The sequence below is a fragment of the Lolium perenne genome, chromosome 3, assembly GCF_019359855.2.
Source record: "Lolium perenne isolate Kyuss_39 chromosome 3, Kyuss_2.0, whole genome shotgun sequence".
Lineage (NCBI taxonomy): Eukaryota > Viridiplantae > Streptophyta > Magnoliopsida > Poales > Poaceae > Lolium > Lolium perenne.
Genome location: NC_067246.2, coordinates 212,282,377 through 212,301,606, shown reverse-complemented (window position 1 = coordinate 212,301,606; position 19,230 = coordinate 212,282,377). Strand labels below are relative to the sequence as shown.

Here is a 19,230-nt window from a genome sequence, read left to right as displayed (position 1 = left end):
CGGCGAGGTTGAGGTCGCCGGACTTGGTGCGCTGAGCTCCGCTTGACCATGAATCGGCGGCGGACGGAAATTCCCGATCAACCGCGCCAATCTCAGGTCGAGGGTGGCCTTGGAGCAGCGACGGACGAAGCTCTCTGCGGAGGAGTTCGCCGGAGTTGAGATCTGGTCGGCGGCGCGAGCGCGAGGTAGAAGATAAAGTGGTAGCTGCGGTGAAAGAATGAAAGTTACCGAACGCGGGGGGGGGGGGGGTATTTATAGACCCTGCGCGGAGATTTGTGAGCCGGATCCAACGGCGAAAACGGAACGGTCACATCGTTGGATGGAAGCCACGTGTCTTAGGTCAAAGCGGTGAAATCGATGCAATGGTGACTTGCACTGGGCAACTCCGAAATTTCTGGCTGAAGATTCGCATCTCCGAAAATTTAGCGTGGGAAAAGAGGAAGTTCGGCGTGGCATAGGCGAAAAATCTGCTAAGATACCGTTACTGAGAAGAAAATGATTCCCGGTTCAATGAAGTCGGAAACAAGGAAGTTTTGGAAGCTCTTCAAGATTCTCTTCGGATCCGAGTTGAATGAAGTTGGAGGAATGATGAATCTCGGAGAACTTCGGGGGCTACTGTTGTGGGTATACTTTATGGGTGTATCAACAGCGTGGCCTAGATCCGGCAAGCCCGGGTGGCCCATAGACGGTGATGGTGGCGTATGGCCCATCGGGCGGCCCAGTTGCTGGAGATCAAGATGGAAGAAATCCAGCCCATGTAACACGAGCCGGATCTTAACCGCCCTATGAAGATAGTCGGATCTGAGAAGGCCCATGAAGTATCCGGATCCAATATGGCGCATAAGGAAAGGTGGATCTTTGATGTGCACGGCAATGTAATATTCCGTAGTTAGGCATCTTGTATTCCGGCTAGGACTCTCCGTGTAAACCCTAGATCCGAGCGCCTTTATAAGCCGGATCCTGGGGGCCCTAGAACCACAACTCATTGTAACAACGCGAAAGCGCCTAGATAATTCTAGACAAGCAACAGTAGGCCCTATCATCGTGCATGTGTTCCAAAGTTGGGTAAATCGCGTACCACCGTCCCGAGGACTCTCCGCCCGATGGCCCCTCCTTCTTCTCCCCCTCGTGAGGATCCCTCCTCCGAGGTACCGTCAAATAGGCAATGACAGCCACCTTGACCCGCTGCCAATACGTCTCGAAGTTTTGATTCACGCCGGTGATGCCATTCACGGAAACTGTCTTCCAAGCTTTGGCGAGGCACTCCTCTTCTTTGCCCGTCCATTTGATCCGCGGCTTGGCTGGCGGCGGTGAGTTCTTCTTCCTTTTCTTCTTCCCCTTGGACAACTTCTCCGTGGGTTCAGGCGCTTCCTCTTCGTTGACGTCCTGGTCGAGGTAGGCATGTTCACCTTCTTCGTCGACGTCTTGGGTACCGTCATTCTGATCGTCGACGGTGCTCCGTGACGCGATGGCTTCTGTCACCTTTGCCTCCTCTTGTGTGAAAAATCCCGGGCTCGACGCGGTGGCCATGGAGCCCGACGTGATCATCTCGTGCATCACAGGCTCATTCGGCGGCGGCATCCCGGGATTAGAGAAGGCAGCGGCCCAGATCACAGGGCATGCGAGATGCCCTTGTACATCGCACCGTCGTACGCCGGCGGTGACGGTGTAAACCCCGCCATGCCGGCGGAGTAGGTGTCCTCGAACATGGCAGTGGTCGGAGACGCCGGCGAGAAGGTGGAAGGAGAGCTGATCATACCTTGGGTCGGCCATGGCCCGGGGAATTGGCCGACGCGCGGCTGGGAGAAGTTAATGGAGACAAGCTTTGCATGTTCGTCCGCCGCCGCCACCCTCTTTGTGTTAAACTTCTTCTCCCTCTCCGACCTGCTGCGAGTTTCGTTCCACCGTCTCTCCACATTCGCCGCCCACTGCACGTTTGTCAAGCCTGACGGCCTCTGTTTTGCCGCCCGCGGCTTCCATGCCTTCGACGCGCCATCGGGGGCGAGCTTTTTCGACGACATGGTGGTGGAAGGGAAGAGGAGGAGCTGCAACTGTGGGGGAGAATGGTGGTAGCTCCTCCAAAACTCGGCAGGGAAATGGTTCTATGCGGCGCATTTTGGAGGAAAAACGAAATTAATGGAGGGAACTACCAATTTTGTCGAAGACAACGCGGGCCCGCTCGACATTTCGGCGCTTTTGTTTTGTCCGTAGTCCCCGACCGGGCCTCGGGAAGCCGGGGATGGCCTGGGCTATCTGGATGGATGAAAGGCCAATTCCGGGGGAAAACGAGGAGCCGGTGGCACGGCTGCGCCGAATAACGCCGTCCGGATGGAAAAAATGGCTGCCAGGGGCCTCGTCGGGAGACGGCTGGAGTTGTTCTAAATATGCGTCTTGGATGCGTCTCCGCGGACGCGCCGAGTGTCCGCTCGCGTCTGGCAGATGTTTTGTCGGGCTCGCCTGGCAGCGACCTTGTCTCGATGCGTCTTCTCAGTCGCGCCAGTACTAGCGCCGAGGCGTCGATTCCGCAGTCTGTGCCACGTTAATGGCCATGCCACGCCTGTCGAGCGGCCGCCGCCCACCTCTGCCAACGAAGTTATGGCGATACCACGCCTGGCGCGCCCCTCGGCTGCCTCCGGCGTATATAAAGAGGGCACGCGCTCGTCTTAGTCATCCTCTCCTCTACACAAACCCTAGCGGCCACAACCTTCACCGTAGAGCGGCCTCGCTCTTCCTGCCCTATGAGGAACTTCATGGCGGGTCCTGGTGGCCGGCGAGGTGGTCGTGGCCGCCGCCACCGGGGCGCCGAGGTCGAGGCCGACGAGGTGGAGCAGCTACGGCCCCACACTCGCCGCTGAGGACCGGTGCTTTGAGTTCCTCCTCCGAATCGATCAGGAACCCCTCGGCATCAAGCGTCTCTCAGACAAATTCGCCGAGTTCGTCGATGGTATCGAGCCGGCCAAGTTGAAGCTACGGGAGGCCATCTGCAACTTTTGCCGGTGGCCTGCCGATGTCTTATTCGACGGGCAGGGCAAGATGTACCTGCACACCGGGTGGAACAAGGTCGGCTGCGACCTGGCTCTCAAGCCCGACTGCCATCTCACCTTCCTCTACGAGGGGATGACGAGATGATCATCAAGGTGTCCGACGACACATCCTGCCGCTGGCACTACAACACCGGCGCGTCCGGCTCTCGGACACCAACAAGTAGAACCGTGAGATTGTTCTTTTTTTATTTGTAGCGAAGATGGCAACAGGCCAATTGAAGCCGCTAGTGGAGGTTTCTAAATATTCGTCCTTGAGAAGACAACATGGATATTATTGCCAGCTCGATTTTTCAGTTTGGATGAGTGCGAGTGTTTTTTCTTGGCGGCGAACATAAGAAATCTCCATAGCCAACACTAATTATGTTTCCTTATTTTACAATATTTTACCATATTCCCAATTGCGTAGTAGTAGTTTATGTAAGGCTTGCAACTATATTTAAATGAAAAAGAGAAAAAAATAGGAAAAATAATATACATCAGGCTGCTGATGGCACCCAGACACAAACAGATGCGTAGATAAATTTGACTATTTTTACGTTCACAAGACCAAGCAAAGGGACGTCCGCGTTGGATAGAGGGTGCACTCCGGGCATCTCCAGCGGTGCGACGCATTTCGGACACCCAAAATGTCCGCGGGCGTCCATTTGCGTCGCCTGGCGGACGCGAAAATGGTCGCGCGTCCGTTTGCGTCTAGGGCTGGCTCTAGCGGGGCGACACACTTTGGCGCAGGCCAGAATTCAAAAAATAGGAACTAGCGTCAACTTTGCACAAAATTTTACAGCCGTAAATTGGGCTGAAACAAGTTCATCACACTTTGCAGATGGTACGGCGCAAAGTGGAGTCCAAAAGGGGAACAACGAGGCCTTAACATCAATAAAAATATCCAAAAGGAGGGAAAGGTGATGGGCGCATGGCGCCGGCGATCAGACGTCTCGCGCGCGAATTACGGTGCGGCTCTTCATGAAACCAGGCCCTAGTGTCGTCGTCGACGCTGCTCAAGTCGGCTAGCATGATCCTAGTGTCCTCTGCAAGGATCTTGGCCTTGGCGTCCATCCTCCTAGCCTCAGTGTCAAATGATTTGGCCTCGGCGTCTGCCTTTTGGACCTCAACTATCTCTTTCGTGAGGTTGTGAGGTTGTGGTAGATGACAGTTGCGGCCTCTTTTTTCAGACGCCTCTTCTCGTCCCTAGCAGCTAAAGCGGCAAGATTGCCGGCCATTATCTTCTCCATGCTCTGGGTGAATGCAATGGCCTGCGCATCCCGGACTAGATCGGCCTTGGTAGCCTTATGGCCTCGGGGACGAGGTGGAAGGGCTGGACGGCCTTGATGGTCGTCTTCGCCATCGAGGTTGATCGCTGTCCCATTCCTCACAGCTTCATTGTACGACGCAAAGATTGTCATCCACTTGTTGGCATTCTTGAGCACGTCCAGCAATGGACCATATGAAGCCCTTCTTATGCGTCGCCCCGAACTTCCCCAAGGCGCGGGATACCTGCAATCATAGCCGCCAATGATGTACATACAATGATGCAAATAGTGTAGAATGATGATGGTTGTATCGTGTTTACCACTGTCATGACGCCAGTGCCGCTTACGGGGTTGTTAATAGCATGTTCGACCGCCGAGCAGAACTTGTTTGTCTCTTGTTTAATGTAGTTCCATCTTTTTCGGAGGGACTCTTCCGTCCGAGGGCTTGTAATATGGTAGGGCGGGTGCATCCTGGTCTCGTTGTACTGCTGCAAGACATTGGCCCAATAGACCTTGCCCTTTTGTTGCGCGCCATTAATACAATCATGGCTCGTTGCCAGCCACGCTTCGCACAAACACTTATCCTCGTCGTCGACGAAGTCTTGTGTCCTGCGGCTCTCCCCCTTCTTCTTCGTAGCAATGTCAGGATGTGTTGGCACGTCGTCGAAGTCATCGACGGACACGGGTGTTGGCTGCGTCTGCTGGGTGGCGAACAGCCGTGCGGTTTCGATGTCCTCCGCATCTTGCGTTGCTGCCCAGTCATCATGCGGGCCAGTCCCGGCCCGATCACCGCGAACGAAGCCGTTGCCGTAGATAATGGCATGGTCGTCCGAGTCATGGCGGTCCTTCCAATAGTCCTACGAATGACCGGATATCAGACACATGATACACGACACTCGCACACATTGGCAGAGCTCACGTACCGGGTCGTCCATCGTCGGGGCAGGCGGCGCCATTTCGTCGAACAGGATGCGGGGCTGTGGCATGCTCTCCTCCGGCACCTAGCGCGTCTTCTGTGTCGCGCCCGGGCAGGAGTCACCGCTTCTAGGCGTCCGGTTGAGGTCGGGAACCGCCGCCCCGTTGAACTGCTACGCCGCCCCGGTCAACTTCACCGGCGGCAGGCCGGAGGCGAACCGCGATGCCGGGTGACCCTGCAAGGGAGCGGGAGTTCCAGGACGCAGCTGGGAACTTACCGAGCTCACCGACGAGGCCGGAGGAGCGACGCCGGCGACCCCCTCTCTCTTGACGAGCATGTAGCCCTCCGCTAAGGTCGGATGGAGGGCTACTTGCGCGACGCCGGCTTTGATCTGCATCTGCCAGGCCTGCTGGTTGGCGGCCGCGGCAGTCTTGATCTTCTGGTTCTTGCGCCGGCCGCGACGCTTCACGGCCTCGATGATTATCTCCTCCGGGAAGAGCACCTTCTTTGCCGCCTTCGACTTTGCCTCCTGGCCGCTGCCGGTGGCGGCCCGCTTTGCTTCCGCCGGAGCTGCAACCTCCATTGTGGCTATGGTCGTGGCTACGGGGGAGTGTGGGGCGGCGGCGGGTGCGAGGGTTTGCGCCGCATCCATGGCGGTGGCTGCGGCGGCGAGGACGTCCATCGCTTCTGGACTGCTCGCGCCGGTCTAGTTTGGTATTTCACGCGGGGAATGGCCAGTGGCGGGAATAATATCGGCCTCCCTCCCACTAACGCGCGGGCCCTACATCTTTTTCGGCAGACACTCGGCGCGACCATGGAGCGTCCACGGGGACGCAAATCTAACGCATATTTGGACCAAGTTTGCATCTTCACGGACTGACCGGTTACTTTACGGCGGCCCCCTGGAACAGGCTCAGACGTATTTCCAGTCGGGGCCGACGAAAACAGGTGACCATTTGCGTCGCGCCGCTGGGTGGAGATGCCTCACGCTCGCCTCTGCCGTGGCACCGGCCGCCCGCCCCTTGCGCTCTGTCTCTCTCTCGTCCACCTTCGCCCTCGCTTCTGTTACCAGCACAGGCGCAGCAGTAGTAATAAGTAACACGGCAAGGCAAGAGTATTTATTTACTGCCACCGCTACAGTACTACTAGTAGGATGGATGAGTACACTCTCTCGGACCACGCCTCTGCGGCATCGACAGTCAACATAGCATAGCAGACGGGAGAAAAGCTCGAAACCCCCGCGGCTTTATCCACAAAACACACTAGCCCTGCGCCCCTGCCCTCTCCCTAGCTAAGCTAGCTCCCCACCACCTCCACCCTATAGCCAGCCATTCATGGCCATCACCACCATGTCTCGCCACCCCACCTCCACTCTCCACCCACTCCGCCTCCCATTTAACCGCCCGTGACCTTGCCCCACCGCCCGCCCGCCCGCCATCACCGCACCGCCGCGACCTACTCCGTCTCCACCCCCCTCTCGACCGCTGCTCCGCTTCGCGACCGCGTTTTCTCCCGTGGACAGGCGCCGCGGCCCGAGCCAGACGGCGGCAATGATGGGCATCGACCTCAACACCGTGGAGGAGGACGAGGAGGAGGAGGGCGGCCCTGCGGCCGAGCCGCCGAGGGGCGCCGTGTGCCTCGAGCTGTGGCACGCGTGCGCCGGCCCCGTGGGCCCGCTGCCGCGCAAGGGCAGCGCCGTCGTCTACCTGCCGCAGGGCCACCTCGACCACCTCGGGGACGCGGCCGCCGGATCCGCGCTGCCGCCCCACGTCTTCTGCCGCGTCGTCGACGTCAATCTCCAGGTGCGTGCTTGCGCGCGCGCGTATTGCTGGCTGGCGCTTGTGCTGTCCCGCGAGCGCAGCGTGTTCGGCCCATTGACCGACCGACAGAGCTGGCTTACACTCGTTCTGCTGTGCAGGCGGACGCCGCGACCGACGAGGTGTACGCGCAGGTCTCCCTGCTCGTCCTCGACAACGAGGTACTCCTACTAGCCTACTACCGCACTGATCTGAATACACCACGGTGACGTATCTGCGACTGGCCAATGGGGCTCGAATGATCCGAGGTCGATGGCTGCAGGAAGGGAAGAGGCGGGTGCCGCCGGAGGGGGAGGAGGGCTCCTGCGACGGCGACGACGCCGTGAAGCGCCTCCCGCCGCGGATCCCGCACATGTTCTGCAAGACGCTCACGGCCTCCGACACCAGCACGCACGGGGGCTTCTCCGTGCCGCGCCGCGCCGCCGAGGACTGCTTCCCGCCGCTGGTACGCGCGCGGCGTTTCCCGGGGAAACGGATTTTGGTCCCTCCAAGTTTTGGCTCTGCAGTTGACTGTTTTTCGCTTGGCGCGAGTGCAGGATCACAGCCTGCAGAGGCCGTCGCAGGAGCTCGTGGCCAAGGATCTGCACGGCACCGCCTGGAGGTTCCGCCATATCTACCGAGGTATACCCTCATTTGCTGCTTAGCTTCAGCTTATTTGTTAGGCAGGTGGTCCACGTGCAGCTGTCACTCTGAGCCGAGATATAGTATGATGTAGGAGGTTATAGAATGCAGCATTTCATATTAAGATGCCCATAACTAAACAAACGCAGTACTAACATTGTTGGTCCTCTGCATTTGCTTTCGTTCATGAGGTATACCATACCAAGTTAGCAGCAGGTTCTTTCAATACCTCCGTGGAGCATGACGTACTACTCTTGGTACCATGAAGACCGTTGGAACTTGAAGAAGAAAACCTGAGAAATCGTTCTGTGGTCCCGAGTTTTTCTAACAGGTCTTGCTTCCAACTTTTACAGGCCAGCCACGGAGGCACCTTTTAACCACTGGATGGAGTGCATTTGTCAACAAGAAGAAGCTTGTCTCTGGGGATGCAGTGCTGTTCCTCCGGTAATGACTCCTAGCTCACGATCCCACTCATTGGAACTTAATCTAGCTTCCATGTGTCAATGATTTCTCATTCTCCTCCAGAGGCGAAGATGGAGTGCTTAGATTGGGGGTTCGCAGAGCTGCTCAGCTGAAAAATGTATCTCCTTTTCCTGCACTTGGTAACCACGCCTCGGGTAATAGTAGTCTCGGTAATGTTGCCCATGCTGTGGCAACGAGAAGTATTTTTCACATCTACTACAATCCCAGGTATACGCTTTTCTGATTGTTTTCATAATCGTATCAGATGTCTGCAATAACATCCTCTCCTTTCAATCATAATAAATAGGAGGTTGGATTAATTCACAGCTCTAATGTTTTCCTAGAACGAGTTATACATATATGTGACCATAATAAGAAAATATTGGACGGATACGTGTTCTCCTAGAAATAAGTGTCGTCTGTCGTATCTTAAATAGTAACCAGATCTTTGTTTCTTGTTTCTTGATGGCAAGTCCATAACCCCAGATCATATGTGTACAGCAACACGATTTCACTCTCATTCAGAAACTTTTTGACGTGTCAGTCCTGTGCTAATTTTTTTCAAGTACCCATTCATAAAGACTGCATGACTCATTTTTTATTATCAGAACTCGGCTTTTATTGCGAGGGGAAGCAGTTTTGAGTTGCCTCTTGTTCTTTGTTGCTTTAACCTAAATCAAACATTTTGTATCTCATTTCACTGGTCTGGACGAATAATATTTCCTCCTACATGCTAAATCATCTCATTACATATAGTCCTCAAGGTCATTAGATTTTGGCATAGTGCATATTGACGCAGCCATTCAGATTTGCATATATGTTTTCCTAGAACAAGTTATACATATACATGACCATAATAAGAAAATATTGGACGGATAGTCCATGTGTACAGCAACACGATTTCACTCTCATTCAGAAACTTTATGACATGTCTGTCCTGTGCTAACTTTTTTCAAGTACCCATTCATAAAGACTGCATGACTCATATTTTGTTTTATCAGAACTCGGCTTTTATTGCGAGGGGAAGCAGTTTTGAGTTGCCTCTTGTTCTTTGTTGCTTTAACCCAAATCGAACATTTTGTATCTCATTTCACTGGTCTGGACGAATAATATTTCCTCCTACATGCTAAATCATCTCATTGCATATAGTCCTCAAGGCCATTAGATTTTGGCATAGTGCATATTGATGCAGCCATTCAGATTTGCATATATGTTTTCCTAGAACAAGTTATACATATACATGACCATAATAAGAAAATATTGGCGTGTTCTCTTAGAAATAAGTGTCGGCTGTCGTATCTTAAATAGTAACCAGATCTTTGTTTCTTGTTTCTTGATGGCAAGTCCATTTTCACTCTCATTCAGAAACTTTATGACATGTCAGTCCTGTGCTAACTTTTTTCAAGTACCCATTCATAAAGACTGCATGACTCATATTTTGTTTTATCAGAACTCGGCTTTTATTGAGAGGGGAAGCAGTTTTGAGTTGCCTCTTGTTCTTTGTTGCTTTAACCTAAATCGAACATTTTGTATCTCATTTCACTGGTCTGGACGAATAATATTTCCTCCTACATGCTAAATCATCTCATTACATATAGTCCTCAAGGTCATTAGATTTTGGCCTAGTGCATATTGGCGCAGCCATTCAGATTTGTGAGGTCATATCCTCGTATCTGAATATCATATTTGGGAATTGACATTTAGTTTATTACTATTCAATGGTTTTGCTGTGCTAGTTTGGCACTAATTGAACTATTTCAGATGTGCTATATCCCATTTTGAACTAAGTCAAGAAAAAAATTTAAATTAATTTAACACACCCTCACTTAGATGAAAAAATGCAGATAAGTAATAATTTTCTTTATTTCTCAATATGCGTGCATTTCTCCTGTCCAACTTGGGCAGTTCTTTTTTGTTGAACTAACAATTCTTTTGAATTCTTGTGATAGTTAGAAGTAAAAATATAATTGTATACGTTCTTTGTTTTCTCTTGTAGTATCCATTATGTCAGTAACTGTCTCTAATAAGTTCATTGGGCTTGCAGGTTATGTCAGTATGAGTTCATTATACCTTATTGGAAGTTCATGAGAAGCCTCAGTCAACCTTTTTCTATTGGAATGAGGTTCAAACTGAGATGTGAAAACGAAGATGCTTCTGAAAGAAGGTATGTATGTCCGTGCAATAGTTAAAATATCTTCTGCGAATGGGTCGCAACATGTCATAGTTGCTCTAGTATCCACATGGTAATGTGTGGAAATTGTTTTTCAGGTCCACTGGGATAATAATTGGGATCAGAGAGTCAGACCCAAAGTCGCATGGTTCAAAGTGGAAATGCTTGGCGGTATGTTCTCCTTTTGCTTGGCACATCAGATTTGTGACAATGCTAGTCTTAATGTATGTGCATAGCTCTAGGCATATGCCTGTCTTTTATCTTTTATTAATTTAAGGTAACTAATTCCATAGTTGTTCTGGATTTCAGCATTTTTGTGTATCATGTCTTAACTTTGACCAGTTACTGAATTACATTATGCTAGCTTGAATTGTTTGGTTAGACGCTGGACATTACAAAGTACCTTTGAGCCAAAAAATTCCGATTGGTTTATTTGAATGTATGTTCATAGTGTTCTCTAGGTGTATAACTGTCTTTATCTTTTATAATTTAATGGAACTGATTCCCTAGTCGTTCTCTGTATTGGATTTCAACATTTTTGTGTTTTCTGTCCTAAGTTCTGATCAGTTACCTAATTACAGTAATCCAGCTTCAATTTTTTGGTAAGACGCTGGGCACTTCAAAGCATTTATAAGCGAAAAAATCCTATCGTTTCTTGTGAGAAAAAGTGATTGCCTGCTTGGACTTAGTGAAGAAAAGTGAAGCATTGTCAGTTTGTGCTATTCGGAATTGCTACATTAGAACCACCTGTGCACTTTTTAACCTTGTCAAGTTACACTGTCTTGCACTATTCTTTACAACACCACAGCTGGTCAATTGTACACTTGACCTGCTGCTAAATTAACTAATGGAGCTTCTGCTCTTAGTTTTTTACTTCAGCATATATGCTATTGATGTAGTAAGATGCATCTAAGAAACAGATCTTTCATAAACTATCTATGAATTTCCTTTACATATGTGAAATGACAATTACTTGTTTCAGTTCAAGGTGATAATAAACTCCCATTGGCAGAACATGCCAACAATGTTAAAGCCATGCAATATGCTAAGTTTAATGTGCCTTAGCGAAGTTCTCACAAGGGTTATGTTCTACTCTTGGTTTCCAGGATTGTATAGGATGTAGGATTTAGAATTATATTTTACATTCTATTCTGAACAATGAATCTTAGTTATTTACTTTGATATATTTGCTTCCATTAGATTCATTATCCTTCAATCATGATTCAAGGCTCTGCAGTGTTATGTTGACTGACGGCCAACTTGACAGGTGAGATGGGATGATGATGTAGAGTGCTCTCGGCCCAATAGGGTATCTCCTTGGGAAATTGAGCTTACTGGATCAGTTTCAGGATCTCATCTTTCCACTCCCCATTCAAAACGGCTGAAGCCATGCCTTCCCCAAGTTAATCCAGATGTGTTGCTTCCAAGTAGGTTGCATTTGTAAGTAAAAAAAAGAGGCTAATTTGCTGTACTGTTTGTCCCCTGCTGAACTTTCTTCCTTTTGCCATTTTGGTAGGTGGAAGTGTTTCTTCGGATTTTGCGGGATCTGCCAGATTCCACAAGGTCTTGCAAGGTCAAGAATTATTGGGTTTTAAAGCCCATGAGGGTACTGTTAATTCAGCTTCTCAAGCGTCTGAAGCAAGATTTTTTCAGTACACTGATGATCGGAGTTGCTCTATCAACATGAGTAACATCATGGGGGTTCCAAGACTTGGTGCTAGAACCCCACCGGAAGACCATGGGTTTTCCTACCACTGCTCAGGCTTTGGGGAATCTCAAAGATTCCAAAAGGTCTTGCAAGGTCAAGAAGTGTTTCGTCCTTTCCGAGGAGGAACTTTGTCTGATGCTGTTATAAGAGGTTCTGGCTTTTACCAAGCTGATGGCAACCATGCATCTGGTGCAACATATAATTGGCTTACGTCACAAGGATGTGATTACCGTGGGCCAACAGCACCAGCAATGCCTCAAGCATCCTCTCCATCATCGGTGCTGATGTTTCCTCAAACTACTTCCAGGATACCTGGCTCTGAATATGGAAACCTGGATAAGGATGAGAGTATTAGAAATGTTACGGTCAGGACTACTCAAGATATGGGAAGAAACAATCATACATTACCTCTCTGGCCTCATCTTGTTTCAGGCAAAAATTGTACGGGAGCTGAAAAGTTACAGTTCCCCATCAGCGGTGCGGAGCATGAACCAGATGACACAGATGTTCACACAAATCGCTGCAAAATCTTTGGTATCTCTTTGACACAAAAGGTTCGAGTACGTGATGAAGTGGATTGTGAGAGTGCAAACTATCATCCTCAGCTCCAGCATTCAAAGCCACAAAAGCCAAAATCACTAGGCAATAGTTGTGCTACTGTAAGTTCTTCATGACATTCTTTGGTAGCTTCATGGTGTAATTGTTTGTTAACTGAAATTGTTTCCAGGTTCATCAGCAAATGCCTGCTGTTGGCATGGCGGTTGACTTCTCTGCAGTTGATACGATGATCTGATTTGTCTGCTCTATCCTGCGGGGAGAAGCATGACCTCCACCTGGCCATTTCATCCTTTTATCCTCGGTTGCCACCAACTTCCATGTTTTCTCAGGTTTCATCACATCCTGGTTGACGTATTGAGGATGTTTATCGATTTTTAATGCACTTTTAGGATTTAAATATTGTTATTACCTCTATCTTAAGCTCTCTTTCGATCAGCATCTACTTGGAACGATCTATTTGTATGTTTTTAAGCTGTATCTTGTGACTTGTTTGGGTTGCTACCATTTAATTTCCAAGAGAAGGCAGTTCTTTGAATTAACACCATTGAATTGCAATTATCTCTGCTTGGTACTATCTCACCACAACTTGAGTTTATGGTGACTATATGTAGCACCCTCAAATTTAGGGAGGTATTCTGAACTCTCACTAAGAGGTGTTTTGGCAGTACGTTCTCAGAGTACTCCTCTCGGGTGGCTTTAATATTAATGTTGGTTATGATATGCATTTCTATTGACAACTGTAAATGTGTAATGTAGTGTTCAGCACCAACTTTTTGGGGAAGATAAAATATGCATGAACTTCTTGCCATAATTGCAAATGAGTATCGGACAGAAAGCATGGTCTCATTTTTCTGCTGCGTATGAAGTGTCACGCAGAATGCATATGATCATCGTTTTGCATCAAAATTGGCAACTATATTTGTTACAGCTTGATGTTCATGAATGATTGGTTTCGTTATGCAAAAAAAACAAAGCAGTGCTTCAAATGGACACCGATCCTGATCAGTCCAACAAGTACCTTGTTGAGAAGAAAAAACTGAGCAAAAAAAGGCAGTCTCGATACAAATATGGGTCAAACACGGGAGGAATAGTTGGTCCACGAAGCCACGACCTGACGTGAACAGACGAAGACGCCCAGCCTCCCAGCCTCCCAGCCCTAACCACCGCCGCCGCTGCCGGTAGCGCCTCCGGGGCAAAGATCCACGGGGCGTGGCGGCGGCGGGGGCCCTTCCTCGTCGACGCATGGTGGACGGCGGCCGGATCTTCCCTCCTCGAGCATGGCGGACGCGCAGATGGGATGGGTGGCGGTGGCCTGCGCTGCGCCGCCTTCTCCCGTCGGCTCTCCCATGGTGGATCGGCCGGCGCGGTTGGAATGGGCGGCGGCGGCCTGCGCAGCACTCCGGCAGGGGCTGGTGGTGGGCGGCGGCCAGGCCCATGGCCTGCGCCATTTCCCCCCGCCTCTCGCCGGTGAGTGGAGGCGATCTTGGGCTTCACCCGCGACACGAGGTCGCCCGGGGCAGCAACCTTGGGTACGACGGTGGAGGTGGCCCTCTTCTTCGCCGGAGAGGGTCGGCCTGCGGTTGGTGGTGGTGGATCTATCGATCTATCACCGCTTTCCGGCGGCGAGATGGAGATGCTTGGAAGCCGGCGACGGAGTCGCCGGTGGAGGGTTGGAGTGGCCATCCCGGGATGGTCGCCGACGTGGGGGTCCGACCTGAATAAAGGATGTGGTCCTAGGGTCTCTCTTGCGTGAAGAGGAAGACCTACCGGAGGCCTGGACTCGTGATCTAGCCGGAATGTTGAGTTCCGGAAGGCTCCGCCGGCGAATGTAACAGTGCTTTATGCCTGGAGTTTGCTGGATCGGTGGTATTCGGTCGTGCGCACCCATGCTTTTATTCCGACCGATTGGTTCTGGAGGGAGCGGCGCGAAGCTCTTTTTCTGTGTTGACAAGTGACTATGGATCCATGATGAAAGTCGGAAGAAGAGAAGTTCATGAAGGCCGGAGGGGAGGACTAGCTAAGGGAGGTTCAAGTCTCCGCGCTGTTGAGGAACTTGCTTGGTGTTCCGGGCTTCACAACAGCGGTATGATAGTGGGGGCGACAACACAGGTGAAGTTCAGAGTCCTACCTTTCAGGGTGGAAACCCAAGGTCTGGCCTTAACTGGTTGTGCCTGGCAATGACCTTGTTGGAGGCATTGTTTTGAGAGTGGGGACTATCTTCAGGGTGAAAACCTAAGATCGTTGATCGGGCGACGACGGTGTTAGAGCACTGTTCCCTTCTTGGAGGCGTCGTTTTTGGAGAGTCTGTATTTCAGGTGTTGTCTAGGCGGTGGATGTATTGTTTTTGTTAGGCCCGAGATACTGTAGCGGGACTTTTGTTTCTTAGTTTTCTTTTCTTTTTTTTGGCTGTGTGTATCCGTAGTGCCATTAGGGTGGTGCGTTGTTGCAGAGGCTCGGTGTAATTGATATCTTTTTGATATTAATATATTCCCTTTATCGAAAAAAATGGGTCAAACACGCAAGGACCAAAAGACAATACTAGCAATTCTAGCTTTATCTTAAATCAAACTTTAAAAGGATTGACTGGGTCTATGAAGAAACGTGCTAATATCTACAAGATGGAATATATGTATATAGTAGAAAATATATTTAATGATGAATCTAAGGAAACTAGTTTGGTGTTTATGGACTTAAAATCTAAACAATAGGATTGAGGCTGATTGCATGTACTCGTTCTGGATTAATAAAGCTCAGCAATACTCATAACTTGTTTTTTGAAACAACGCAACAACGATTTATAATTTATCTAATTATAAATTCTGCTATTGAGGAGGATGCTTTCCCCTTGCCTTCTGGGTTAGTCGAGGCACTCAGGAGTCCAATGCAGCGAATTTATAGGCGCCGGTACATACCGGCGTCCCATCCACTGTCCAGTTTGCTTTGAGGTTGGTCAGCCTTTTAACATTTTGTCTATTATAAAACTAATAATTGAAATATAAGTGAAACTTTTGTGAAACCAAACTGATACATGGCCAACATTGTGAAACTTTTTAAACTAGTAATTGAAATATAAGCGATTTTTTTTATGAAACCAAGGTGATACATGGCTAACATTGTGAAACATTTTGGTATAAATGTGAAACTATTGACTTCACTATCTTATGTTTCACAAAATATTTTTATTTTAATTATGTTTCAGTTTTGTTTCATAATTTTGTGTGAGGATTAAATCTGCACATGGCTGATGTCATTGCTGACATCACTTGTGTAGGTACCGGCAACTGTAAATAGAGGTTTTCGCTCAGGAGTCCTCCCCATAAACCACCTATCCGCCACCCCTTCCACCCTGTTGCAACTGGAGGAGGCCATCGGCCATCAATGGACGGTGGGGGTTGGGTGCCCCTTCCTCGGTTCCTCCGCTGGTTTTCTTTCTTGACCCCTCCTCTCGCGAGATCTCACTGATATGAGCTGGAGGTATTTGCTGCTGTCTAGTTGATGTTGTCCGCCGCCGGGCTAGGCCTCGTGACGAGTGGCAGCGGATGTGGTCGATGGTGTGAGCACCCGGCTGTGCCACCATGCCCTCGAGCGTCCACATCCTTGGTTGTGATCCGTCCTAGCTTCTTCATGAGTTCCCTAGCTCGCTAGGTTTGGACTGGGTTTTGCGCGGGCTATCATTCTTTATGATGTCGTTGCTAGGCTGGCAAGCGGCGCGAGATGCGGCGGACGTTTTGGCTAGTCCCTGCTTTAGTTCTAACCTATTATGCAACTACTTTTGCACTGATTTCTCTTATGCGGGACTAAATGCGGGTGCCGCTTGCAACCTTAGTCGTCGCACGAGGGCGTCGGTGAGCATGTCGGTGTGTTGGTCAGTGCTAGAGCTCGCGCTCATGGTCTGATTCAATGGTGTTGATGCCTATCATAGGCTTCTTCGGCCAGGGCGTCCTCGAGGTGTGCGTGTGGGATCTATAGGCCGCGGATGGACATATGTGGTACACAAAGCGTTCAACTTATTCTCCGGCTTTGCCTTCTCCACGGGAGTGCGACCCTTGTGCTATCATCAGCGACGTGGATGAGAAGATTCATATGGCTCATGGCGACCTGTGCACTTCAGATCCGCCTCGGGAGAAGTTTGTGTGCCAAACGATCGGCCTTTTTTTCAGCAGTGTTGAAGGCATTGTCTAGAGTTTACATCTTCTTAAGGGTGAAAACCTAGAATCTAAGCATGATGGTTAGGCCGAATGATGATGGTGTTTGTGCAGTGTTGCATTCCTTGAAGCATCGTTTTGGAGAACCTTGTTTGCTATCTAGGTATTGTCATCACCGGTGATGCTCATGCTGTGCGTGCGTGCGTGCGTGCGTGCGTGCGTGCGTGCGTGCGTGCGTGCGTGCGTGCGTGCGTGCGTGCGTGCGTGCGTGCGTGCGTGCGTGCGTGCGTGCGTGCGTGCGTGCGTGCGTCGCGTGCGTCGCGTCGCGTCGCGTCGCGTGCGTCGCGTCGCGTCGCGTCGCGTGCGTGCGTCGCGTCGCGTGCGTCGCGTCGCGTGCGTGCGTGCGTGCGTCGCGTGCGTCGCGTCGCGTCGTCGCGTGCGTCGCGTCGCGTCGCGTCGCGTCGCGTGCGTCGCGTCGTGCGTCAGCGTCGCGTCGCGTCGCGTCGCGTCGTGCGTGCGTCGCGTCGCGTCGCGTCGCGTCGTCGCGTCGCGTCGCGTCGCGTGCGTCGCGTCGCGTCGTCATCGTCGTGCGTCGTCGCGTCGCGTCGCGTCGCGTCGTCGCGTCGCGTCGCGTCGCGCGTCGCGTCGCGTCGTCGCGTCGCGTGCGTCGCGTCGCGTCGTCAGCGTCGCGTCGTCGCGTCGCGTCGTGCGTCGTCGCGTCGCGTCGCGTCGCGTCGTCGTGCGTGTGTGTGTGTGTGTCTATATATATTATATATATATATATATATATATATATATATATATATATATATATGCGCTATTTGACTCCCTGGGAGCAGAATACTTATTCTGCACCCGGCCCGACTCCCAGCCACGCTTTGCGTGCCCGCACCAACGTAAAATTTACTTACCTAAGAAATTGCTACGCCAAACCTAAATTGATTATGTCAAATTATCAAAGTCAACCAAAAATACAGAGAACCAAGGTGAACTCATATCAGCAACCGACGCTCCAGCTCGTGAAATTACAGTCGAAGTAAAAAAAGCTAAAAATTGCAATCCATTATCTGCTCATAAGATTGTCACAAAAGCTCTTGAAATCACATAAAAATTCAACGTATTTGATGCATCCTTAAAATAGAAAAGAAATAATTCTTGTCATAATAACGCCACATAAAAGTAATGAATGGCAAGTAATTAATATCCATGATTAGATAGTACAAAGCTAGTACACCGTTTCACATTTACATCGAGATGTATAATGACAGGAAATTATGTCAGCTAGAAGTTAGTATCATGGTGGTTTCTTCCCAATTGCCAAATAATTGCCACGCATTTCTCAACTCAACTGTGAGCAACTTGATGTCGGTGTCCAGAACTGCAGATAATATTACATACACTACTAGGAAAAGGGCTATAGCTGCACGGAAGGGTGCCGGCGCACCATCATTGACGCGCGCCGGTGGCAAAATACCGCCGGCGAGCCATGTTAGGCCGCGCCGGCGAAGAACCTATACTGCCGGCGCACAAGAAAATTTAGTGCGCCGGGAAAAAAATTCGAAGAGTTCTGGCCCGAAACAGAAAATATGGGCACCTTACCCCCGGCGCACCTCTATGGTGGTGCGCCGGTGGTAGACAATTTACCACCAGCGCACCAGCATAGAGGTGCGCCGGGGGTAAGTTGCCTAGATTTTTCTCTCCACACCCCCCCCCCCCACAGGAATCGCCTTTTCAGTTTTCGAAAAAATAATAGAAAATGATAGAAAATTCAAAAAATAAAATCCTTTGAAATGCCCATGTAATATGTGATCTAGTTTTAGTGAAAAATTGAAAATTTGAATTTCGATGTATTATGCAAAATGGCGTCATCTTTCGGTAAAACGGGATTTCTGGTTGCATACGACCGTTTGGAGAAAAAATTGATTCGTCAAATAGAAAACAGAAACAGGACTTTTTTCAGATTTAAGATTTGGGTGAAAAAAAGATAAAAAAATTACCCCCGACGCACCACCCTACTTGGTGCGCCGGCAGTAACCTAGGCTATATATGCCAAACCAGCCCGGTGCACCTTCTCTCTCTTCTATTTCCCCCATCTTCTCTTTCACTTCTCCTCTTCCTCCTCTCTTCCTCCCTCCGGCCACCTTCTCTTCTCCTCCATTTTTCCCCTCTTCTACCTTCTTACCCCTCTAATCTCTCCCTCCGGCGAGCACCTCCTTAAGCTACTCACCGGAGCACCTCCTCAAGCTACTCCCCGCAGCACCTCCTCAAGTTATCTCACCGGAGCACCTCCTCAAGGTACTCACCGGCGAGCACCTCCTCAAGCATCTCGCCGGCGAGCCCCTCCTCAAGCATCACCTCCTCTCACCCCGACGATCACCGACGACCACACCGGCAACCACTTCCTCTTTGCAAGCAGATGACCACGGTGGCGGCGGTACATCTCCAAGGCACGACCTAGAACTTGACCTACGACCTAGAACACGACCGACCTAGATCTAGAGATCTAGATCTAGATCTGCTTTTTTTTGAATCCTGGAAAACA

At 50.2% G+C, this 19,230-nt stretch overlaps 1 protein-coding gene across 1 annotated transcript; it reads left to right on the top strand.

Annotated features, from left to right (window-relative positions):
* The first annotated feature begins 6,475 nt into the window (after positions 1-6,475).
* On the top strand, positions 6,476-13,082 carry LOC127343277 (auxin response factor 2). Its single transcript, XM_051369393.1, has 11 exons — positions 6,476-7,009; positions 7,126-7,185; positions 7,287-7,469; positions 7,561-7,645; positions 7,999-8,089; positions 8,171-8,335; positions 10,152-10,271; positions 10,376-10,448; positions 11,545-11,704; positions 11,794-12,644; positions 12,713-13,082. Exons 1-11 carry the CDS (start codon positions 6,758-6,760, stop codon positions 12,776-12,778), a joined length of 2,106 nt encoding a protein of 701 aa, XP_051225353.1. The 5' UTR covers positions 6,476-6,757; the 3' UTR covers positions 12,779-13,082.
* Positions 13,083-19,230: the final 6,148 nt, after the last annotated feature.